This window comes from Pteronotus mesoamericanus, unplaced genomic scaffold (assembly GCF_021234165.1).
Source record: "Pteronotus mesoamericanus isolate MK-2021 breed Mesoamerican mustached bat unplaced genomic scaffold, CSHL_Meso_final scaffold_507, whole genome shotgun sequence".
NCBI classification, from domain to species: Eukaryota; Metazoa; Chordata; class Mammalia; order Chiroptera; family Mormoopidae; genus Pteronotus; species Pteronotus mesoamericanus.
In genome coordinates this window covers 5,861,966-5,884,756 of record NW_026555319.1, presented here as the reverse complement: position 1 = coordinate 5,884,756, position 22,791 = coordinate 5,861,966, and the positions used below count along the sequence as shown (strand labels likewise).

The 22,791-nt window shown below is 53.8% G+C and overlaps 1 protein-coding gene across 3 annotated transcripts in view; it reads right to left on the bottom strand.

The window, feature by feature from the left end:
• The window catches only part of RPH3A (rabphilin 3A), a 155,887-nt gene that overhangs the window by 15,205 nt on the left and 117,891 nt on the right, over positions 1 to 22,791 (bottom strand). For all 3 annotated transcript variants that reach the window (XM_054594072.1, XM_054594070.1, XM_054594071.1), the window contains 9 exons: positions 11,680 to 11,809; positions 10,301 to 10,387; positions 9,570 to 9,735; positions 7,049 to 7,087; positions 6,782 to 6,949; positions 5,199 to 5,285; positions 3,794 to 3,847; positions 2,551 to 2,772; positions 279 to 358 (listed from right to left, as the gene is read on the bottom strand). In XM_054594072.1, coding sequence (XP_054450047.1) covers positions 279 to 358; positions 2,551 to 2,772; positions 3,794 to 3,847; positions 5,199 to 5,285; positions 6,782 to 6,949; positions 7,049 to 7,087; positions 9,570 to 9,735; positions 10,301 to 10,387; positions 11,680 to 11,809 — 1,033 coding nt within the window. The remainder of the gene's footprint in view (positions 1 to 278; positions 359 to 2,550; positions 2,773 to 3,793; positions 3,848 to 5,198; positions 5,286 to 6,781; positions 6,950 to 7,048; positions 7,088 to 9,569; positions 9,736 to 10,300; positions 10,388 to 11,679; positions 11,810 to 22,791) is intronic.

Sequence of the window (22,791 nt, the reverse complement as noted above, 5' to 3'; positions counted from 1 at the left end):
TGTCCCCTCGGATGCCCACGTTCGTGTCCTTGTGTCTGCACCCATGGGCTGACTCAGGCTGCTGCTCCTGCTGGACGGCCACCCCCGCCGAGGGAGCCGTTCTGCGGCCATGCCAGCTGTCCAATCGGGCCGCCGTGGCCTCCTGGGCGGGCGGCACCTCTGCAGTCCCCTCCAGAGCCTCGGCTCTGCCCTAGCAGCCTGGCAGCCTCTGCTCCTGCGAGGAGGCTGCTGCTAAATGAAACCCCTGTAGGCACTCCCGGCTGGGCCCTCTCACCCACCTTGGCCTTTATGATGGTGCAGTGCAGGGAGCTGTTATCCTGGTCGTAGAGAAGGCTGAACTCCAGGGCACCCAGGGTGGCTGGAGGGGGCAGAGGCAGGAAACAAGAGAACATTCAGTCATTCGACAAACACTTCCTGAGCGCTGATAATGTGCCCTGTCTGGGCTAGGCATTGAGCCTACAGGAAAGAGGAAGACCCCGTCCCTGCTCGGGACATTCCATCCTGGTGGACCCTCGGCCCAACTGTGATCCTGGAACGGTGCGTGCCATGCCTAGTTAATGACTTCCTGTCCTGCTAGATAGAAAGATTCCGAAGGGAAAGGTCTGGCTTGTCCTGCTCATGGCTGTGTCCGCCCTGGGCACAGCGCAGGGACACAGTTGCTGCTCACTCACCTGCTGAAGGAGTAAGTGAGTCTTAGCATTTGCTGATGCCCATGCCTGGAATGCTCTCCCTCTAGATCCCCACATGGCTGGCGCCTTCTCATGCTCCATGCCTCAGCTTGGATGTCACCTCCTCAGAGAAGCCCTCCCTGATGACTCCACCTAAAGCAGCCGCCCCCGGGGTCACTCACTCTACTTTATTTCCTCACGGTGCTGTGTCTATTTGAAGTGAACTCACTGGTATGTCAGCTGTTTCTCTCCACTTGCACATTAGTTCCTCAGATCAGCCACCTTGTCTGTCATTTTGTGTCATGGTATCGTTAGCGCCTAGAACAGCTGGGGCACCTAGTAGGTGCTTAATAAATACATGTAAATTATAGAGAGGAGTGAGTGAGGAGTACAGAGGTGAATCTGGAGGTAGGCTTGTTAGGAACCACTGTGGACAGCCCATACCAGGGACGGACACAGGCTGGGAGGGACCATCTATGACAGGCCAGTGAAGGGACACATAAGGCACATGGAAACCAAAGCGGTGGCCACTGTTCCAGGTGGAAGGGCGAGGATGCAGTACAGACAGGGAGCGCTTGCAGAGCGGAAACGGCTCCTGGTTGACAAGGCGGCGTGGACACCCTGACTCCTTCCCCCTCAGACCACAGACCCATGACCCATGGCCCATGGGAGGGCAAGGGGACGGAGGGGACAGCTGAGGGGTCACCCAGCTCTGGCCTCTGATCTGCCACAGCAGTGAGATGGACTGCCAGCCCCTCCACTCACAGCCATGTGAGCCTGAGCCTCTCAGAGCCGCCATCTCCCTGCCTGTGGGACGGGAGCAGGAGGAGCAGCCGTCCCCAGGCTCCTCGGGAAGATTACATGAGCGCATGCGAGGGACGCACTGAGAAAAGTGCCCGGCACAAAGCAAGCGCTCAAGCGTGGGCTGCTGGCCCCTCTGGTGCGCATCTCACATGGCACCCGTTCCTCAGGTGTGCTCAGCCCACGCAAGGGTAACGGTTCCCAGCTCACCATGCACTCTCCCAGGAGGTGCCTCAGTTCCCGCCCCCGTCAGCCCTGCAGAGGGGGCACTATCCTGCTCCTCGTTCCACGTTCCACGAGAAGGGGTGACGCAATGGGCCAAACCCACGCTGCTGGTGACAGCCCTTGGTCCATGTCACTGAAGCAGGTCCAGTCTCTCCCCCCGACCACGAGCTCTGGGAGCGTCCCCCAATCCCGCAACACGCATCACGTCCGGCCACTTGCCCGCCTGTGCCTCTCCCTTGCACACCAACGCCACCCCGGCTCTCCTCTGCTGCTCCAGCCACGCTCAGGCGTGCGTGCGTGCGTGCGTGCAGGCGCTATATAAATCACTGAATGGATGGATGTGAGAGAAGAAAACATCCAGACGTTTTTAAACGGTTTAAAAATTACTTTTAGAAGACACATATTAAAGAGCATTGGAAATGATTAAAAGGCACAGGTATGCCCAGGAGTGGAATGCCAGGCCCGGCGACAATCCCACATTTGACTTGTTGAGGAACGGCAAGCTGGAACCTGAACAGCAGCTGAACTGCCTTCTCCACAGTGATTTAAATGGCAACTATGAGGTTACATGTCTTTCACCGCAACAAAAAAATATACACACACACACACATATATATATACATGGCCATATATATGGCCAGCCCCTATTGTTTAGAAAACTTTAGAAAGCTGATGTCATTTTGTGACTCCAGTAGCACAAATTTGTATTTTCATAACTTGGTTATTGCATTTGTTATGTCTGGCATGCTGGGGGGCTGGGCGGGGCGCATGGGGCTGTCCCCGGAGCCATCCTGTATCCCCCAGGGTGACCCTGAAGGAGTTCTTCCCAGACACCCCTCCCGGAAGTGCCACCTACTTGCTTCATCCGAATCGTAGCTGTTGGCTTCTTCCTCGTCTTCCTCCGGGGGCGGGGGCTGGCGGGCGGGCGTGGCGACCGGCTGGGGGGCGGCAGCAGACGCTTGGGAGTAGGGGCCCGGTGGGTGGCCTGCTCTGTCCTCCCTGGCGGCGACTCCTCCAGTTCTCTCCTCCCGGGGCGGGGCAGTGGCCCCTGGATGGCCGGGGTCGCTGGGAGCCACCTCTGTGGGGAGACGGGGAGAGGGCAGGAAGGAGGCAGCTGAGTCGCCGTGCGGTAACGGCCAGGGCAGCAACAACTGCTACAGCATCAGCACAGGTGCTGAGCACCCACTGTACAGCAGGGGCTTGGCACGCCCTGCCACACAGCATTACTGGCCCCAGTTGACAGGGGGGCCCCACTGTGCCATCCACTGGCTCTCAGAATGCTGCCTTTGTCAAAGCCACCGAGGGAAGCTTGCACAAATGCAGTTTCTTGGGCCCCACCCAGAATCAGCAGGCTGCGTAGTGGGGCCTTGGGATCAGTGTTTTACAGCAAGTCCCAGGGGCTTACTCGGATGCAGGCAAAGCAGACGGCACGGGGTACAGACCAGTGGTGCAGGCTCTGGAGCCAGACAGCTTGGGTGTGCATCTCTGCTGTGTGACACAGGGCAAGTTACCTAATGTCTCTGAGCCTCAGTGTCCTTGTCTGTAAAGTGGGGACTACAACACCTGAAGGCACTCAGGTGGTAGCAACTATCATTTAAAAAATGATCTAACGCAACCCTTAAAATCCTCCTGGTACCTTACAAAACAATGACTACATTGTAGCCACAATGATTAACGTGATGAGGCCTATGTATCATATATAATAGTCACTCTCACTTAGCATGGCCTTAACACATTCTGGGCCACATGCTGAGGTTTTCATATGTATTTGTTTGTTTAATCCTTGTAGCAACTCTGAGCAGTAGGGCCTCCTATTATTCCCACTTTAGAGATAAGGAAAGAGGCTCAGGGAGGTTAAGTGGCTTGCCCAGGGTCACACAGCGGGGACGGGAAGGGGCAGGGACTGGAACCCAGGCAGGGCATGCTCTTAACCATTCAATGTGTCCTCACTTTCCTCCCTGGGCAATGGATTACTATGGATTATCTAGAGTTTTGGGATCGGGGAGGGGACAGTTTAGAGCTCCTCAAGTGGGTCTCAGGGTGTGACTGGTGGGAGGCGGCGGCCACCTGGGCAGGCAGGGGAGGAAGCGAGCACTTGCCTGGTCGCTGGTCAGGGAAGCGTCCGGCTGGCCCAGGGCTGGGTCTGCTGCCTCCTGGGGGCCCCGCGCAGAGAAGAGAGGCAAGACAGAGCAGAGAAGGTGGCATCATTTGGGTGTCCAGCCCTCATCCCTCTCATTTCCTGGGCATGGACACAGGCCTCAGGGTCGCAGGTGATGTGCAGCGGCCCCTGGGGCTGCAGGGATGGCCCTGTGGGGGATTCTGGGGGCCAGGAAGGCCTAGGTCCGAGCCCCAGGGCTTCCCTCCTGGGCCTCAGCAACGCCAGCGCTTCGTGGCTCACAAGCTGCCATGAGGCGGATACACGAATGGGTGGGCACTGTTTGCAAGGTGATGGGCATGTTTACATTTTGAATCCATTGATGCTGTGGGGCCATTACTGGTTGCGTGGAGTCTTCACGTCATTTCCCAAAGCGTGGGGTGCGGGGGTGGGGGGACAGCCATAGGGATGGGGCATGAACAACATTCAACAGCTCAGTGAGGAGTCACCATTGCCTTTCAATGCTGATTCCAGAAAGTCTCATTTGGGTGTGACTTGGTCTCTAGCATCTCTCTAAACTTTGTGAATTTCCCTTTTGAACCAAAAAGAACAGGCCTCAGGCTTGGAACCTTCTTAGGCCAGAGGGCTGAGAATTTCATTGCAATGTTTATTTTTCACTATGTCAATTGTGTTACCCTCTGCAATGGGTCAAACTGTGTTCCCCAAAAGATATTCAAGGCCTAATCCCAGTACCTGTGAACATGACCTTATGTGGAAAAGAGGATCTTTGCAGATGGTCAAGGTAAAATGAGGTCACTAGGGTGGGCCCCAATCTGATAGGACAGTGTCCTTATAAAAAGGAGATGTTTGGACACAGAGAGACAGGCACCGAAGGAAGACGGTGAGAAGGCACAGGGAGAAGGCCCCGCGTCCCAAAACTCTTTGTTCATCGTTTCTTGCTGAATCTCACACCACCCTTCTGGGAACATTTGTCATTTTATGAAAGCCTGATGTCCTTACATTTTCCTTGAGAGAGTATATGGCAGCAAGTCCTCAGTTACGTTTGTAAATGGAGTCAATTGGAAGAAAGGCATTTACGGAAATAAGAGGGTAGGTGGTACGTGCATGTAGGAAAGGTTGTGACAGTGAAGTGACAATCCTTGAAGCTGGGGCACATGGAGGAATGAGGGGCTGTCACCCCTTGCATTTAGGTGGATAAGATGCCCCCTCCTGTCCCGCCCAGCTCCCCAGCCCTGGGGATTACTCATTCTAAGGGTCTCAGAAGATCTTAGGATCTGGTGGTGGCTGCAGCTCTGCAGAAAGCCGGGGTTCTGCCGGCAAGGACGGGAGGAACTGGGGTCACCGCTGAGTGACGTGACAGCCTGGCTGGCCGGGCGAGCGGCAGGTACCTGGCTGCCCAGGCTGAGGTGGCGCCGGGCTCTGCCCTGCGGCTGGGGCAGGTCTGGAGGCCTGGACTGAGTTGGCCCGTCTCAAACCTGTGGAGAGAGAAGGGGAAACAGCCTGTCACGTTACACGCATGCTCGCATGCACACACGCACACACAGTATAAGCAGGAAGAAGCTGGGACTGGTCGGCTGGCACGAGGCAACACCTTCTGGATTTGAACGCAGCCCTCCAACACTCACACCTCCTTCAGATTCTCTCCGCCTCTTCATGCGTCCTCTCCTTCCAATACTCAGACCCCCTGGGCAAGTCACAGCTGCTGCCTGGGTATTAAAAAGCACAGGCCCTGTGGCCTGGCACAAATAACCTCTCCCCTCTGGGCCTCAGTCTCCTCCCCCATTAAATGGGGATGATAGAACCCGCCACACAGCATACCGTGAAGATGCAATGATACAACACATGCAAAGTGCTCAGAATAGTGCCTGGCTTGTAGTAAATACTTCACATCTGGCAGGTGTTACTATTGTTATTGAAAGAACCCCACCTGTCTCTTCACATGGACCTAGCTTTGCACTGGAGTGTTCTCTTTTATAAGCTGTGTGACTGTGGGCTGGTCACTCACCCTCTCTGAACTTCAGGGGCCACATGGGGACAACAAGTCTACCTACTTGATTAGAATGAGTCAATATTTATTTAACACTTACCATGTGCCAGGGACCTCACATGTAAGATTTATTTAATCTCTACACCCTCCGAGGTAGGCACTTCATTATCTCCATTTTATAAATGAGGAACACGGGGCCCAGAGGGGTGAAGGAGCTCATCCAGTGTCTCTTGGCTGTCTTGTGGCAGAGCCAGGGTTTGAACTCAGGCCATTGGTCTCCAGGGTCTGCCTGGGACCACTGGGTGCTACTGCCCAGCTCTCCTGCCAAGAGGAGGAACTGAGGCGCTAAGCCAGGAGCCCACTCTTCAGAAGAAGGCCAGAGGTCAACGTGGGAACCAACATCAGACCGTCCAACCATGACCTTGCCACACAAGGAGGGGAGGGGCCAAGTTCTCCCACGGGGCTTGACACTCAAGTCTCCCCACACCAGCAGGCATTTCCTTCCCAGTCCAAGGATCTGGGCTCCCACCAGTGGGCACTCTGGCTGAGCACATCCACCGCGCGTGAGGCCAGCGGTGCTGGGCGCCCAGAGAGACCGGAGTGACATCCTGGCCGTGCTGACCCGCCCGCTGTCCCCACGACACAGCCTGCTCGCTACGGGAAAAAGATGTTGGTCAGGTCTGAGAGGGGAGCGTCCTTATTTGGCTCAAAGCCAAGGGGCCTCCCTCCTCGCCCTGAGTTTTTTGTGGAGGACAAAAAAGAAATTTTTTTTTTACATGTGGCATTAGAGGAAGAAAGGACAGGACCAGAATCGTGTCTGAACGCTGTCCCTCCTCTGCCAAAGGCTAGAAGCAGCCTCTGGAACCAAACGCGGCACACGGCAGGTGCTCGATAAATACTGAGTGGACGAGGTGCATAAAACACTGTCCTCCCCCATCCTTCTGAGGCTCCTCATCCAGGAAGGCTCATGCCCCTCCCTCTCACCTGCTGGGCTGCGGCTGGAGTCCGCGGCCGCCCCGCCGCCCTGGCCCTGGCCCTGGCCCTGGCCCCAGCTCTCTGAGTCCCGGCTGGACGAGCTCATTCGCGCCTCCGAGGCCCTGCGCACAGGGGGCCCGTGGCTTCCTCGCCCAGGAGCAGAGGCCGGCTCGGGGCCTGGAAGGAAAGGCATGAGTTGAATGGAGAAAGGGCAATGGAGGGATGGGGTGAAAGGACCCCTGTCCTGAAGTAGAAGCCAGAGCCAGCCGAACCCACCTGGTTTCTGACCTGGGCCCCTTCTGTCTTCAGCGTCACCTGGAGAGGGAGAAAAATGACAGGGAGGACTTGTTGAATGGCACCTGGAGGGCCATTACTTGAGCTCACAAAGGGCCCATCCACTTCTCCCAAGTACTTTTTAAAATTAAAACTCTCCCCTCCCAACCTCCCCTCTGACGTTGCTTTCGTCTGCAACCGTACGTATTTCTTTTGCGTTCGCAAACACATGTGGGCTCGCACAGGCTGGAACCGACCGAGCTGGGATTGCTGGCTCCCTCCTCTTCCAGGCGGGCTGCGTACACTCCATCTGCTCTTCCCCAGGACTCACCAAGCACGTGCCAGCCTTACGTCCTTTGCATACAACGCTCCTGAAGAGCCCAGGGGCCCGCTCTATCACTTCGGCCACGTGTCCCCCCAAAGGTCACCCTCAGACAGCCCTTCTCTGGCCATTCCATCCACAATGGAACCTCCTGTCACTCTCCCTCCCCTTCACCAACCTCCTGTCTATTCCCAGCACTTAGCACTACCAGATATTAGACTGCATTTGCGTTGGCAGTTTGCTGGGTATCTGGTTCGCCCACCAGAATTTTAGCTGCATGAGGGCGGGGATCTTGGCCTATTCCATACACTGCTCTCTCCAGGGCACAGAACAGAGCCTGGAGCTCGCTTGGTGTTCTGTGAATGTTCGTTAAAAGAATACTGAAAACACGTATCATAAACACAATTCCAAATCTATAAAAGACATTGACGTCACCCCATTTTAAATGTCACCTAACGCAGCACGCTGTGGACATGCCATAGCCCGTCCAGTAATTCCTCTATGAATGAGAAGTTAGGTTTTCCCAGCGTTTTGCTGCCATAAATAATGATGAAACAAAACTACATATATCTTATATATGTGCTTGTATTGCTATGAGGTATATTCCCAGAGAGGAACTGGCGAATCAAATGGTATACACATTTCAAATTTTAATAAATTCTGCCATGTTACTTTCCAACAGGCTGCAGGTGTTGGCACAGTCCTACCAACAGTTTAGAGAGTGTCCGTCTCCCCACACATTCATCAGCACCGGATGTCACTCTAGTGATGTTTTAGGTGTCACTACACAATGTTGGTGATGCTACTTCTTTCTAGTGAAGTGAATGGGGGCCACATCGACCGCATTTCCAGCATTATCTGTTCTGTCCAGAGTTTATCTAGTCCATACCGCCTACATGTGTATGTGATATGTCTGCGTACAGGTGATTAACATGTTATCAGTCACTATGTCCTAAGTGCTGCGCTCTGCAAGGCACTCACGTGTAGCGTCTCATTTGATCCTCAAACTAACCCAATGAGTTATTGGCCCCATCTTACACAGGATGGGGCAAACGTTGTTCACATGGAAGATAAGACCATAATTAATAAATAACAACGCAAGATAAAACTCCGTGTTTCACGTCCTCACAAGTGAAAGCCTACTTCTGAAAGCCCAAGTGCACGCGGCCTGCATGCGGCAGCGCTGGGATCTGGAGCCAGGCCCTCCTCTGTCCCATGTTCAAGGTCCTGGCAGTGAGGCCACACAGCCTCTCGGCCTAGAGGGAGCAGTGCCTCACCAGGAAAGGGGATGCTCTGTGGGTAGAAAGGGGGGCTCCTCAGGGATGCAGAGGATCCTGAGAGCTTGGCACTCCTCTGCAAGGAGGAGAAACTGCCCATGCCTCGTCAGGAAGAAAGTATCTGTTGATGCCTTTAGTGCCAGGCTCCATACTGGGCACCTTAAGAATGCACCTTACAGGAGACACAGCGAGGTGCTTCGATTCTCGAGATCTCCCTGCCGGAAGCACTGCTTGCAATTCATCCTCAGAATGCTCATTCAGACCAGAAAGGATCCGTTTGTGCTAAATGAAATTGTTGCAAAGGTTTTATCTGGTCAGTCCTAGTGGTCTCATGCGATTAATGTGTTCTTGTTGTGGCTGCCTTTTTTCCCCCTTTGTACTGTGTTGCCTCTCCCTTTTAATCATTTAAATAATTAATACTTGGATAATAACGATAATATCCACAGCGGCAGTGGTTTTCTTTCACTAATTTCCTTCTTATCCCTCTCTCACTTATGATTAGTCCAGTTTCGGACCTGCTGACGGCTGATAGAAGAAATGTCAGGGGCAAGGACAGGCCTTCTCGGCGAACCTCGAGCAACCCCGAGCGCCCCCGAGGCTCTGTGTGCACTTTGGTTGTGAGAGTCTCTCTCTGTCCCTATTTCAATTTCTGCCTCTGTTGTATCTCTAAATACTCCATCGAAAATGACAACAGAGCCTTTTGGAAGCGTGAGATTGTTGAAGAATTCTCTGTGCTACCTTCCTGGCGAGCTGTGAAGGTGAAACGGCTTTCCTAGACCCAAGTCCGGAGGCTGGCTGTGCCCCTAGTGGGTAGAAACACAAGTGTATGCGGACATTCTCCAGGTAGACCAGTTAGCCAAGAGCTGTCCTCGGCCCTGAAAGCAGCAGTTTTTGCTTTTCATTTGTTTTGTCTTTTTTGTCCTACCTCGAGCTGGAGCCCGGGCGGTGTGCGGGGGCTCAGGGGCGGGCTGCTCGGGGGTGGCGGGCTCACGGACAGGCTGCTGGGCCTTAGTCTTCCTTATGGGCATTGGCTGCGGGAGGACCTGTTTGGGGAAGCCCTTGAAGAACCAGGCTCCAGAACGCTTCCACACCTGGGGGAGGAGAGGTAGAGATGACATGGCAGCCAAGCACTACGGCTCCTGCCTTCGCGGCTGTCACTGCCTAACCTTGCTCCCTTCCCTAGGCACACCGACACAGTGGCCGGCACGCTTTTCTCCCCGGGATGCTGTCTTTCACAATTTCTATCTATTCACACGACACCCCTGACCTCTCAACAGAGAGGGCCCGAGTAGACCCATTTCCTTGATGGAGAAAGCTGGACATCGCAGAGGGCTGAACACGTATAAGGTCACGCAACCAGAGGGCGCAAAGACAAGGATGGGCACCAAGTCTCCCAGCTCCCACATGGGATGTGCCGCTCCCTGCTGCTAGGAAGAGGACCAGGAGCGCGAGAAATAAGTTCACTCCACCGCACAGGAGGCGTTCTGCCAGCGCCCACAGCTGAGCTGGTTCCTGAAGTAACAGCCCCTGACTAGGCTCTCCAGCTCCTACTTGCCACCTTGTTTCCTTGGAGAGAAAGGGGGAGTTGGATTAAAAAAAAAAAAAAAAAAAAAAAGGCCAGGCGCCCTGGAAGGCAGACAGGACAGGCCTACTCACCTCCCTCTGCTCCAGGCAGATTTTGCAGAGCCAGACGGGATGGGGGCGGTTGTTGGAGGTCTCCACCCCGCACTTGGTGCAGACATTCTGGGGACAGAACACAGGCCAGTGTATGCTCAGAGGCATTGCGCTTCGAGCTGCCAGGGATCAGGGCAGGCGGCTGGGGAGGGTGGTGACGGAACCCCGCTGTGCAGAGCCAGAACCTCTCTTCTCCCACCTCCTGTCCATGGCCAAGGCCAGATAGAATAAATTTCCAACTGGAGTCTTAATTTCCAATAACAAGAACTGGGGCCATTCCCAAGCATTGGGTAAAGAAATTCTCCAGGGGTCTGTGGGGGGTCTGAGCGTTCAGCATCCATACAGGGGAGACAATTGACGTGATTTTTGAAGAGGAAAAGCTATATATCCATACTGTTCATTAATTTATTTCTTCTTTCTTTTCAAGTAAATCTGAGACAACCTAGGCTTTGAATACAGCTTCAACCCTTCGAAGAAGAGAAGGAAGTTATCTGAGTAAACACCATGACTATGTGATGGGACATTTTATTTTTGGCTGTTTCTTGGAAATCAAGACAAGTAGGAAACCCTAATAGATCCCCAAATTCTCACTCTTGCCTGCCTGCAGCAGACAACAGTTGTTGTTTTTTTTTGTTTGTTTGTTTTTGCTTTTTGTTTTTTCCTTTTGGAATAGATCAACTCTCCTCAATATTCCATCTAAACACTAGATGGGACTGTATGCAGGAGATGCCGAGTGACATTATGGATGTTTCCAGGTGCGCCACTCCCCTGATCCCTTTCCTGGGAATCAGGCAGACCCCAGGACAGTTCTAGCTCTGTCCTGGAACTGTCAGGTGCACACAGCTGAGGAGAGGTTACGGGGTAGAGGAGCACAAGGAGACCCCCCCCTTCAAGAACGAAGGCTCTAGAACCCCAGTGGCCCTAACTGGGCTGGAGAGGGGCTTTCTAAGTCACTTGTACTATAACTCAGGTAAGGGAGTGCTGGGTTAGCCTTTCATATATAGACATGTGCCCAACATACTCTTCAACGTGACATGGAGCTTGCTAAGCCACAACTCGGATACTTGCAGGCTCCACCGCAGCTCACGTCCTACCTCAGTTGAGCTCCCAAGTTCATTCTGGATGGAGCTGAGCTCTGAGGGGACAGAAGGGTCACAGTGACTTCCACAGGAGGAACCGGGATCAGGGTCACCTTGGGAGGCAGCAGGACAGGAGAGCATCCCAGAAGGGATCACATTCTGGCAGCTACCCCTCAGGATCCAAGCTCCAGTCCCAAGAGCCAGGGTCCCCCAAGGTGGAAGCCCAGACCTAGCCCCCTACACGCGATGAACAGGAGTGCGGGGAAGAGTGGGCGACGGTACCTTCTTACAGTCCTCACACACGACGCAGGCGGAGCCCAGCATCCCCAGCTGTTCGCCGCACAGGATGCAGCGGTTCACCCCATCCCCAGCCACGTTCTTCCTCATGTTCTCCAGACGGTCCACCAGGCGCCTGGAAGCAGAGACAGCGCACTAAGGACCTGACAGGACCAGGGACCACCTGCGTCTCCCACAGTAATAGGCTGGGGTCTTAACCTTCTCTCAGTCATGGACTCTTAGGTATCTGATGAGGACCCCTGGACCCTCTCCAAGAGGTAGGCACATGAAGTCTGACGCACTTTCAGAAAATCATGGGAACCCTCCCCAGATCCCCCAAAGCCCATCTATTCTACTGAATCCAGAGCAAGAATCTGACCTGGTCCTTCCTGTGTCACGTCACCTCTTCTAGGAAACCAGCTCTGAGCCCCAGGCCTGTTTATTTACTTGTCTGCATGACATCTTCACTCGGGTGTCTTCCCAGGCATCTCAAGCTTGCACATCCGTCCGAAGTCTTCATCCAGGCTGCTCTCCACCCCCAGCCCCATCCCCGTCCCCAGCACAGCTGTCCCCATGGGTGAGTCACTGAACAGATGAGGGGCAGCCCACTTCCCAAGTCCGTACCCAGCAAGAGCAGGCCGAATCGATGGTCAGGTGATACAGAGTAACTTAGATGTACGTCATGCTTAATACACGCCCCGCGTGCTGCGAAGTGCTTTGCCAGCCAGCCCCAGCAGGCAGGAAAGTTAAATGACCTTCCCAAGGTCACACAGCTAAGGAAGTGTCAGAGGTGAAGCTAGAACCCAAGTTTACGTGCTTTACACGACTGCTTCTCAAACTTAACATGTGCACAACTGCACAGGCATCTTGTTCAAATGCCGATTCTGAACCACCAGGTCTGGGCGCGGCCTGGGTGCTGCATTTCTAGAAAGCCCCCACGTGATCCCACACGATGCCACTGCTCCCTGGCACACTCTGAACAGCAAGGCTGCCTAGCCACTGTCTCTGAGCAGCACCCTACTGGGATCTCAGGTGGGTTCTGGGGCATATGCCACCACCCGGAAGTCATCTCCTTGCCCTTCCTTCAAGCAAGACTATTGTTCCCATTCCAGCCACAGCCAGGGGACCCAGATGGAGCCAGACCCTGCCGTCCGCTGAACGGGCTGGGACCCAGATGTGGATACCGAGGGTGGGAGAAGCCCTGGACTGGGACTTGGGGACCACAGGCTCCAGAAGGCCCCTGGCAGCCACCCGAGGCTCTCTCTCCCCACAAGCCCTCCTCGCTCCCGCCATCCCCTCAAAGTGCTCGGACTGGCGATATTATAAATAGCAGCCTTTCCTATGTGTTCCATTCAGCAGAGAGACACTGTGCCCGAGGAAGAGCCAAAAGCAGCCTGCAGGCTCTCAGCCTCCGCTGTGACCCAGATTGGAGGCAGCTGCCGAAGCCTGCGCGCTCTTCCCTTTGTCCTCCTCCTCACCTCCTCACGCCTTTTCCCTAGAAACTGTTTTTATAGGAGGATGGGCAGTGGCAGCAGTAACCAGGAGCAAGCCCCAGTCCACGGTCTCAGAACACCCGGACTAACAGCAGCTGAGGTTTCCTGAGCGCTTACCATGTGCCAGGCACAGAGATCAGTAGCCCTCAGCTTTGATTAGTGAATCCTTCCAGCAGCACTACAAGCTAAGGGCTATTCTTGCCCCCATTTTCCAAATGAGAAAACGGAGGCACAGAGAGGATTAGCGGTTTGCTCGAGTTGTGCAGCTGGGAGGTGGAGAAAGCTGGGACTCAGAGCCCGGCAGGCTGGCTCCGAGCCCCCATTAGGAACTGCCGCAGCGCTGCCAGGATGCTCCAAGCAGAGCCCTGGGCGCCCCGTGAGCACCCCCGGCCCCCGCACACCACGGGCCCCTGTCCTTGGTAAGTGCTAGGGTGCACGCACACCATGGTCCCATCTGGGTCTGTCCCACCCGCCTCACTTCCCTGACACCCAACAGCTGCCCCGTCACCCGGTTTCTCTAAAGAACCTTCAGCGTAGGGTGGAGAAATCTGGATTTTGTCTTTCTGGGCGCCCTTCGGTGCCACCGGATTATAAAAAATATGATGAGACAATGCGGTGAGCCAGCGGGGGCGGGACGCTAGCTGCACGGTGTGTGTTGCTCGCACATGGCCTTGCTCTCTTTTCTCCTGCACCCACCGTCTCAGCAGGAAAGTGGTTAGATTTTGTTCTCTTTCTTTCCTCAGTGGGAATCCCAAAGCACAGAGAGGGTGAGGGGCTCGCCGGGGGTCCCTCGGCCAGGGCCACACCCTAGTTCTCTGCGTTGGTAAATCACGCTCTTTCCGTGAAGCCCCTGGGGCCTCCTGCCTCAAGTCACACTTTGCCAGCGGAGCTCAGAAAGGCCGCGTGACACAGACGACCCACTTCTAAACAGCGGTGCGCCTCCTTCAGGAGGTTCTCCTGCCTCCTCTTGGAAAGTCAGGGCTGTGGATTCGCCCACCCTTTGTAAACCCATGTTCTAGCCTCTTCCAAGATGGCCGCTTCTTCCACCATTTAATCCTAAATGCAGAAATGCCCCATTAACACGGGTCATACTGGGAGTGTCTGGTTAGCTTCCACCAGTGGCGGCAAATGGCACAGAAAAACAAGGGATTTTAGCTCATGATTCAGCTGTCTCATCTCAGGGACCCTGGTTACTGTAAGTTCAGTAGGAACCGGTAGGGACAGAAGATGTGGGGTGGGGGCGGGCAGACCTTCCCTCTCTGCTCGGAGACGGGCCAGGGGCGTCCTGCGGCGCCCCCGGCAGACACCCTCTGTGCAGCCCCCGCCCCGGATGCTGGGGCCCCGACAGGGAGGCCCCAAGAGCCAAGCAGCGTGAACCTGGAAATAAACCTGCAGGAAGCTATGTCACAATCATGTCAAGACCATGGGTCACAAATGGGTCTTTATCCTGGAGATACAGCGTGTCAGCATCTTCGCCCCCAGGGAATTGCTTGTTGTGTGGATGAAATAGGGGCCACACACTGAACCTGACAAGCTCTGGGGAGGCCCTCGTGGCGGCCTTACAAACGCCGAGAACCAAAGGGACCACAGAGCATGGTCTGAGATGAAAACTTCTGAACTAAAAGTGAGTTGTGGTGGGGAGCCGTGTCCGAGGCCGCAGCTTCCTTGCCAAAGGTCAGCCTTTACCTCACCCGGGCCTGTCGGTTGTCTTTTTGCTTCCGAGACAACATACCTTCCATGTGTCTGAGTGACCCCCTTTCTCCAGACCCCTCAGGGCACCCTCTCCCGCCACAACAGAGACCACAGAGCCCCCCACTGTTACCCTGTCCCCGCCTAGCATCTCTACATGCGGTACATGCGCACTGTTAACGGTACCCACCCATGTAAAACCAGCACAAGCACATGTCTCGCCAGTTTGCTCTTTATCCAATTGCAGAGATTCTGCCACTTTGGTTTCTCCCACCTCCCTAATCTATTACCAATGAATTTCATGTAACCCTCCTTGCCCGCCCCCCTCCCCCCGCCACGCTTTGATTCTAATGTATAAAATAAGCTGCAAAACTGCCATTCTCTGGAGCATTTTCTCAGTCCGTTGAGATTTTGCTTCCCAATAATCATCGTCAGTTTGGCTCAAATAAACTCATAAAAGTCCTCGACAGGTCTGGACGTTTCTTACGATGACAGCTGTTACGAGTCTTGGCAGGAGGGAGCTGTTTGTACCGTGGAAGATGCACGCAGCCCTCACCGCATGCCAATCACCTGTATTAAAAAGGAATCCCAATGCGCAGGCGCCCACTCCGACCCTTCTCGGCCCTGGACCTGGTTGGCCCCGGGGCAGTGCTACAGCAGGCAGCCCTTGGGGGGCCCCGAGGTTGACGGCGCATCTCGATCACCCGGGGAGAGTGTGCAACATTCAGACAAAGATTCTACGCGGCGCGGCTGGCGCCTGGGAATCGGCCTTTGAAGTGGCTTCCTTGTGTGATCCTGATGCTGGGGAGTCCCCGGCCACGCCTGGAACAATGCGGCAGGAAAGGGGCAAGCGGTGGGACAGATCGCATGGGAAAATGCTCTCCTTACGATATTAAATAGTTAAAAAAAACAAACACCCCAAACCCGAGATGTAGAATTGTGATCATATGAGTCTGGGTTTGGAACACGTTCATCTGAAATCTTCGTGGTGTGCACTGAGCCAAAAAACAATTAGAAAGGAAGCACACCAAGCTATGCACGGGGATTATCGCTGCGGGTGGGCTTGTAACTTTTATTTTCTCCTTTAATGCCTTCACCACCCCCTCCTCCCCAAGCACCCAACTAGCTCCTCTGTGCCTCCTTTCCTTTCTGCAATGACCACGTGCTGCCTTTTAGGAGGAGAGAAAGGGCGTTTTGGAGATAGAGGACACGGACGCCGAGGGTGAAAGGCATGGTTTGGGTCCTGCCTTTGGTCCAGCCAATGAGCTTGAAAAGCCTCTGCTGTTCGGGTCCCTCATCCAGAATCCCATTCAAGAGGTCGGATGACATGCGCCTGAAGTCTCGTCCGTGGCGACATTCAGGGATTCTCCGATCCTGGGGCTGAAGCCTCCGGGTCGCTTCTGGGGTTTTAAAACGGAAGGACGAGGCGACGAGGAGACCCGTCTGCACCGGCAGGCTGGCTCTGTTTGCCTCTTTAATGTCTCCACATTAAGTGCCCAATTATCTGGACACTGTAAAGTGGCTGTCACTCTTTAGTTATGTCTTTGCATGGCCGATTAACTCTACGATTACTCCTTAAACCTCACATCCAAGCAACATCCGTCCCCGGTCTGCGTGCTTAGGGGGCTGCTGGTTACTCAGTGAAGCCAGGTGGGTGCCTCCCCTTTCTCAGAAAGGGTATGTCTCCTCCTCTGGTCGCCAACAGGTGATGTCTGGAGGTGATGGGAAGTGGGCTCCCCGCGCGGCCTGACCTTGCCATCTGAATGGATCTGGATGAGCTACTCATTCATTTGACACACATTTATGGGGCGCCTGCCCTGTGCCAAGTGGACAGTGAGGACCCAAAAGGGAGCAAACCAGATGAGGGCCCTGCCCCGGGGAACTGGAACTTTAGCGAGGGATGCCGGCGTTATTTAAACGATCATGCAGACCACCGTAAGCACCCAGGGAGTACGTCCGTCCTCTGAGGGACACGCGCGAGCAGCTGTGAGAACCCCTAGGAGGGGGGCAAGAGAAGTCAGGACGGGGCCTCAGAGGAAGTGGCCATCGAGTTGCAGCTTGAAGAGGAGCTGATCCAGGAAAGAGGCCGAGGAAGAGCGTTGGGAGAAGAGGGAACAGTGTGCGCGAAGGACTTAGAGGTGCTCGGCTTGGCTGGTGGGCTGGATGGCGGGAGATGACGCTGGAGGGATGGGCGGGGCCGCTCTGTGCAGTGTCGCCAGCCTCAGAGGGACGGGACAGCATCCAAGGGTTTCAAAGAGAGGTGAGTTGACTTCCCCTGTTTTGCGACAACATGTGGACATAGGACGGCAACGCTCGGGAGGCTCCGACATAATGATGCTTCCTCGTGGGATGAGGCAGGCAGGTCCCGGGCTCTGTTTGCATGGGGGCTGGACCCGGCCTCCTGAAACTACAAGGCTGTCCGCCTTTGAACTTGGCTACTTCCTGGCTCTGTGACCCCGAGAAAGTTACTTAACCTTTCTGAGCCTCAGTTTTTCAAGTTAGGGAAAACACAGTCCTAACCCCCAGGGCTGCCGCAAAGACAAAATTATTGTGTTCGTGAAATGCCTGAAACATGGGAACGACCCAGTAACGGCTGCTGCTAATTACTCCTCCTGGAAATCTGTGGCTTTTATATCTCCCTGTACTCACATTTTTCCTGTGTAACCAGGGTGCTATAGCCTAGCCATGGAATTTGTCTTTCTAAAGAGTTTAAAGGGGCTGCGATAAGTAGAAGTTAACAGGCTCATGGGCCTGTCTCTAAATACACATATGTGGATGGCGCAGGTACCCACACGTGGATGCATACGCCTGCAGGCACACCTGTGGGGGCACACGCACGCCTGTGGGCATTGTCGGCACCAACGTGCAGGATACGCTTTCCCAGGCTCGGCTGTACGGACTCTGGCCCTGCAGGGAGCCCAGCCCGGGTGGCTGCCTTCCACAGACGAGGGCAGAGCCGGCTGCACGGCTGATGGCGCCTGTCAGCTCAGACTCCCCTGCAACGTCCGGACGAGCCCTGGGAACACTTAGGCGACTGCTTTCGAGCTCTCAGACCAGCGCTGCTGCAGCATCTCGTTGAGTGGGGAGAGGAGGCTAATGGATGTTCAGCTGCGCCAGGAAGGAGGCTTCGTGCGGCATCCTGCAGGGCTCAGAAAGACACCCTGCCTGGCAAGGCGTGATGGGTTTAGGTATTGATTCCTGAACTGGAGACAGAAAGAGCGAAGAGCTGGGATTCCACCACTGGGGCGGGGGCGTGGCGAAGCTGCCTTTAGAGCAGCAGTTAACCCTGATTACACACGATTCATAAAAATGCAGCAAAGTAGGAGAGTGGATGCTGTGTTCTCTCTCTCTCTCTCTCTCTCTCTCTCTCTCACACACACACACACACACACGCGCACCATGAATTCTAGAATCATGCTGCTTTCCCTCTCACCCTAATTGCCAAGTTGGGGGATATTATCATTAACTTTATTCAATTTGGCACTTTCTGAAGATAAGATCGGGCCCCCTGCTGTGAACAGGGGGCAGAATTTAGAAACAGGAGGCAGTTAGGGCTGGTCTGACAGGGGCTGGCTTGAGACCCCAATGCAGGGCCCCTCAGGAACGTGTCCTGAAGTGACCAAGCCACTCTGTCACGAAGCCATGCGGCTGGCTGGCATGCGGGCTGCGTGCATTTCAGACTCATTAATTCTCATCGTTGCTTATTACTGTCAGTATCTGGGGAGCCATAAATCCCGATGCCTCCCCTTGATGGACTGGTGACTAGGATTCCTGCCTGCGCCTCAGCACTCTGGGGAGGGGTCGCCCCAGCTCAGAACTGGAGACGAGGGAGCTGACATGGGCGCTGCTGGGAAAGGGGCCGGGTCATTACAAACCCAGAACACCGATCGTTAGCAGGAGCGCGCACTGTCTTCCTGCAGTCACCTACGACCCGTGAGATCAGCCCTACTATTCACTCCCATTTATACAGGAGGGGACACCAGGGCACTTATGCAAGGGCCCCTAGCCGCCAGAGGCAGAGACGGGATCGGAGGCTAGGTCTACCTGCTCAGATGCTGTTACTTTCTATAGAAAAATGAAGTGTTTGCTTTATTTCAGTGTTTACGGTTGGGGCTCTTGCTCACCCCCTACCTGCCCTTCCCTGTTGTAGAAAGCAGCATTGAGAGCATGGGGCGCGGAGGCCCACAGGGGACAAGGGGTGCTGGCGGTGGACAGGAAGGAACTGCCCCGTTGAAGTGTGTGAGACTGAATCAGCTGAGCTGAGACACCCCATTGACTTCCCTAAATCCCTGAAGTCACTTGTCCATGGCCTTCGTTGTCTGCACCCCAAAAGGCAATGCGATAAAGTGGAAAGACAGATTCAAGTTCAAAGTCTGGTCTGGCCATGTAAAGGCGTGTGCCCCTGGGCAAGCGTCTTCACCTCACTGAGCTTCTGTTTTCTCAGCCGTAAAGCAGAGACAATCATCTGTCTTTTGTGAGGACATTATGAGGATTAAAGGAAATGTAATGCAGATGAAAGACCCTAACACAGTGCTGGCGATGAAGAGCTGCCTCTGGGTAGAGGAGCAGAGTAAGACTCAACCCTGGAGCCAGCCAGCCTGGGTTTGTACTCACTCACTCACTGTGTGACCCCGGGCAAGTTGCTGAACGTCTTGTGCTTCAGTTGCCTCCTCTAGAAAATGGGAGTAACAATAGGTCTATCACATAGGGTTGTTGTGAGAATCGCATAAGTGAATCCGCATGAAGCTTTGTGTATGTGCCAGCACGTGGTGCTTTATGAGAGTGAACAATGGTCATTTCCCTAGAAGCTGAAGATGTTTGCAGGAAAATTCTTGAGTTTACTTCCTCTCCCTTTTGTGAACCATCCAACAAAATGGCCAGAGCAGCCGTCCTCAACAGAGGGTGTCTTTGCCCCCCGGAGTGTACGTGGTAAGGCCTGGAGACACTTTTGTCGCATCTGGATGGGGGGTTACTATAGGCATCTAGTGAATGAAGACCAGGAATGCTGCTAAACGCCCTACAGTGCGCAGGACAGTTCCGCCATAAAGAATGTCTCCAAATGTAAATAGTACCAAGGGTGAAGGAAGGAGCTTGGAGAGCGCGTGGTCCAGGCTTGGCCATGTGGGTGGAGGGTTCGCTTAATATGTTCTCTCTTTTATGCCAGACACTGAACTAATTAAGGAATGAAGATTTCCATTTTCATCCTGTACAGATTCCGTAAGTTACTACGGCTGCAGCACACTAGGAAGCATTGACCCAATCAATCCCTTGGAAAACGAGGTACTACTCGGTAGTTTCAACATTGGGGGTTCAGAGTCTGCCAAAACCTGGTGAAGTCTATGAAAATTTCTTCTTAAAAATGCACACAGACACACATATAAATGTGTCTATAATATCAGGATGCCCCAGAACCCCTGAAACAAATCCAGAGAAGGCCTAAGACTCAAGATCAAAAAAATGGGGGAGGGTCTTCCTTTAGAAAGAGGAGAGTATGACCTGGCCTACTGTCAGCTTGACAAACTATAGAAAAGATGCCTACCTAACTAGATGTAGCAACTTCCAAGCACTATTATTCACTTTTCCCTCTGTCCACATTTTTGGAAAATTCTGTGCCAAAAAGACAGGGGATGATGGAACCAAGATGGAGAGGTGACAAGAATCCAACAGATTCTGTCAACAACAGGTTGTGTCTGACTTCCTCCTCCATCACAGCATCTGGACACCAAGGTTAATGACAAATCCTAATTACTTTTTTGGGCCCATCTGTTTAGGGACATTGATCTCAAATGGAAGCCACCCAGCTCCAGCTGCCTGTCCCTTCACAGGCAAAATACATGAGCAAATGCCTTTGAGAGGTTGTGGGCAGAAAGAAATAAGATAAGGATGAAGAGGGGACCTACCACTGGGGGAAAAAAAAATTAAAACCGAAATCCACAAACACAAGTTTTCCCAAGCAGATGTTCAATTCCAGCCTTAATATAGCTAAAGGTCCTGTGTACACCTCACGGGTGTGTGTTCAACTCATAAAGGCCCTTCTCATGCTCAGGAGAAGCACTCAGCATCCACGCGGCCTGGCACTTCTGGCCGTGGTTGACTGGATGAGGGATGGGTACTCAGGGTGAGCTAAGGCAATCAGAGGTCCTTCCCTGGGAATTTGGAATTAGGACGAAGAAGAGCTATAACCGTGGGGAGGTGTAGCATGGCTACGTTTTCTACCATGTGGGATGAGCAGCAGACCTTTCATGAGGCTAAGCTTGGATCCTGGAGGTAGCTCTGAATACCTATTTTAAATTCCCCTTGTCGTATAATGTGGCAGAGCCACCCCAGATGACCGCCATCAATACCTTCCTGGGGATGCGTAAGTCTTTCTTCCATGAGCAGAAGGGATCCCTTTCCCCTCTCTGGTAGAATATGGTGGAGTAATGCCCTATCAGTTTCAGACCTGGCTGTTAAGAATCCTGGCAAGTTTCATCTTTGCTCTCTTGGGATTCAGCTGCCACGCAAAGGAGCTCAGGTCAGACTACCAAATAAGGAAAGAAAGGGAACACGTAGAGCACAGAGGCATAGACATGGGCATGAAGCTTTCTTGGACCTTCCAGTCTAGCCCAGTCACCAGCCGAATGCAGCTGAGACAGCAACCCCAGTCCATGCTGTGTGGAGCAGAAAACCTGCCCAGCAGAGCCCTGCCTGAATTCTTAACCTACAGAATCATGAAAAGTAATATACTGTTGTTGCTTTAAATCACTCAATTTGGGATGCTTTGTTATGCGGCAACAGATAACTGCAACCACCTCGCTGGAATTAATTTCTGTTCTTGCAAGCCAAGTGTCCTAAGGAATGCAGAAAGCCTGCAGCTGCCAGGGAATGCAACACACTCTGAGATCCCTCTTAGCGCTTCGATAAGGAATGCAGGGCTGAAATGAGGTGGTTTAATGAGTTTCCCTCCCGGCCATCACCTCTCCCTCCGGGGAGCAGAGCTGGATTGTGGGCTGAATGGTGATCAAAGGCTTGGGAAGATGCAAAGAGGCTTCAGGGAGAGAACCAGCTCTGATCTGCTGCCTTTTCCTCGGGCTCCCAGGCGGGAGTGACTTTAGCAAAACTACCCCAGAAAGGCAGCACCGCCTGGGAGGCTGGAGGGTGAGTCTCCCCGGAACTCTCAGAGCCACAGGAGCACGGAGACCGGCTATGGATGCACAAACAGGTTAATAAGATCTGAAGGGAACAGGGCTAGCACAGGAGTTCCGGCTTCTGGCTCCCAAAATAACCCCTTCAAACTCAAGCTTTTAAAATTCCCATGTTCTGTGGTCGAGACATTTTGGGTCAGACCTACAGGACAGACACCTAATAGTTCAGAGCATAATTCTGAGAGTCAGTCAGACAGGATGTATTATCTTGACGCTGTGTGACCTTAGGCAGGTGGCCTGACCTCATGAGCAAAATGGGGACAATAACAGCACCTCCTTGTCAGGGCTGAGAAAAGCAGCTGAAGAGCCGATCCACGTGACATTTTAGGTTCGGTGTTTGGCACACAGTAACGGCTCAACAGATTATTTATTATGTTTGTGAACAAGGATTTCACACCTGTGTAGATGGCTTTCACTCAGATAACAGGACAGAGGATTCAGGAGCCGAGAGCTGTGTGTCTGGACCCAGAAGGGGACACAGGCACACCTGCAAATTCAACGTAGTTAGAAGGAGCTCAGTCACCCCGAGGGGCAGCCAAAGGCAGGGTGCGGGTCCTCCAGCCACCCCCTCCCCCTCAACACTGTAGTCTGAGCAGGAGGGTCTCGAGACTCGGGCTGACCTACCTCCTCCAATGGTGGAGAAACTGAGGCTCCCAAAGCTCATTCACCAAGAGCCTCAGGCTCTTAAGTGGGGCCCCGAAGGCACCCTGTTTTCAGCCTCACTCCCTGCCTGCGTCACTTTGCTTTTGTCC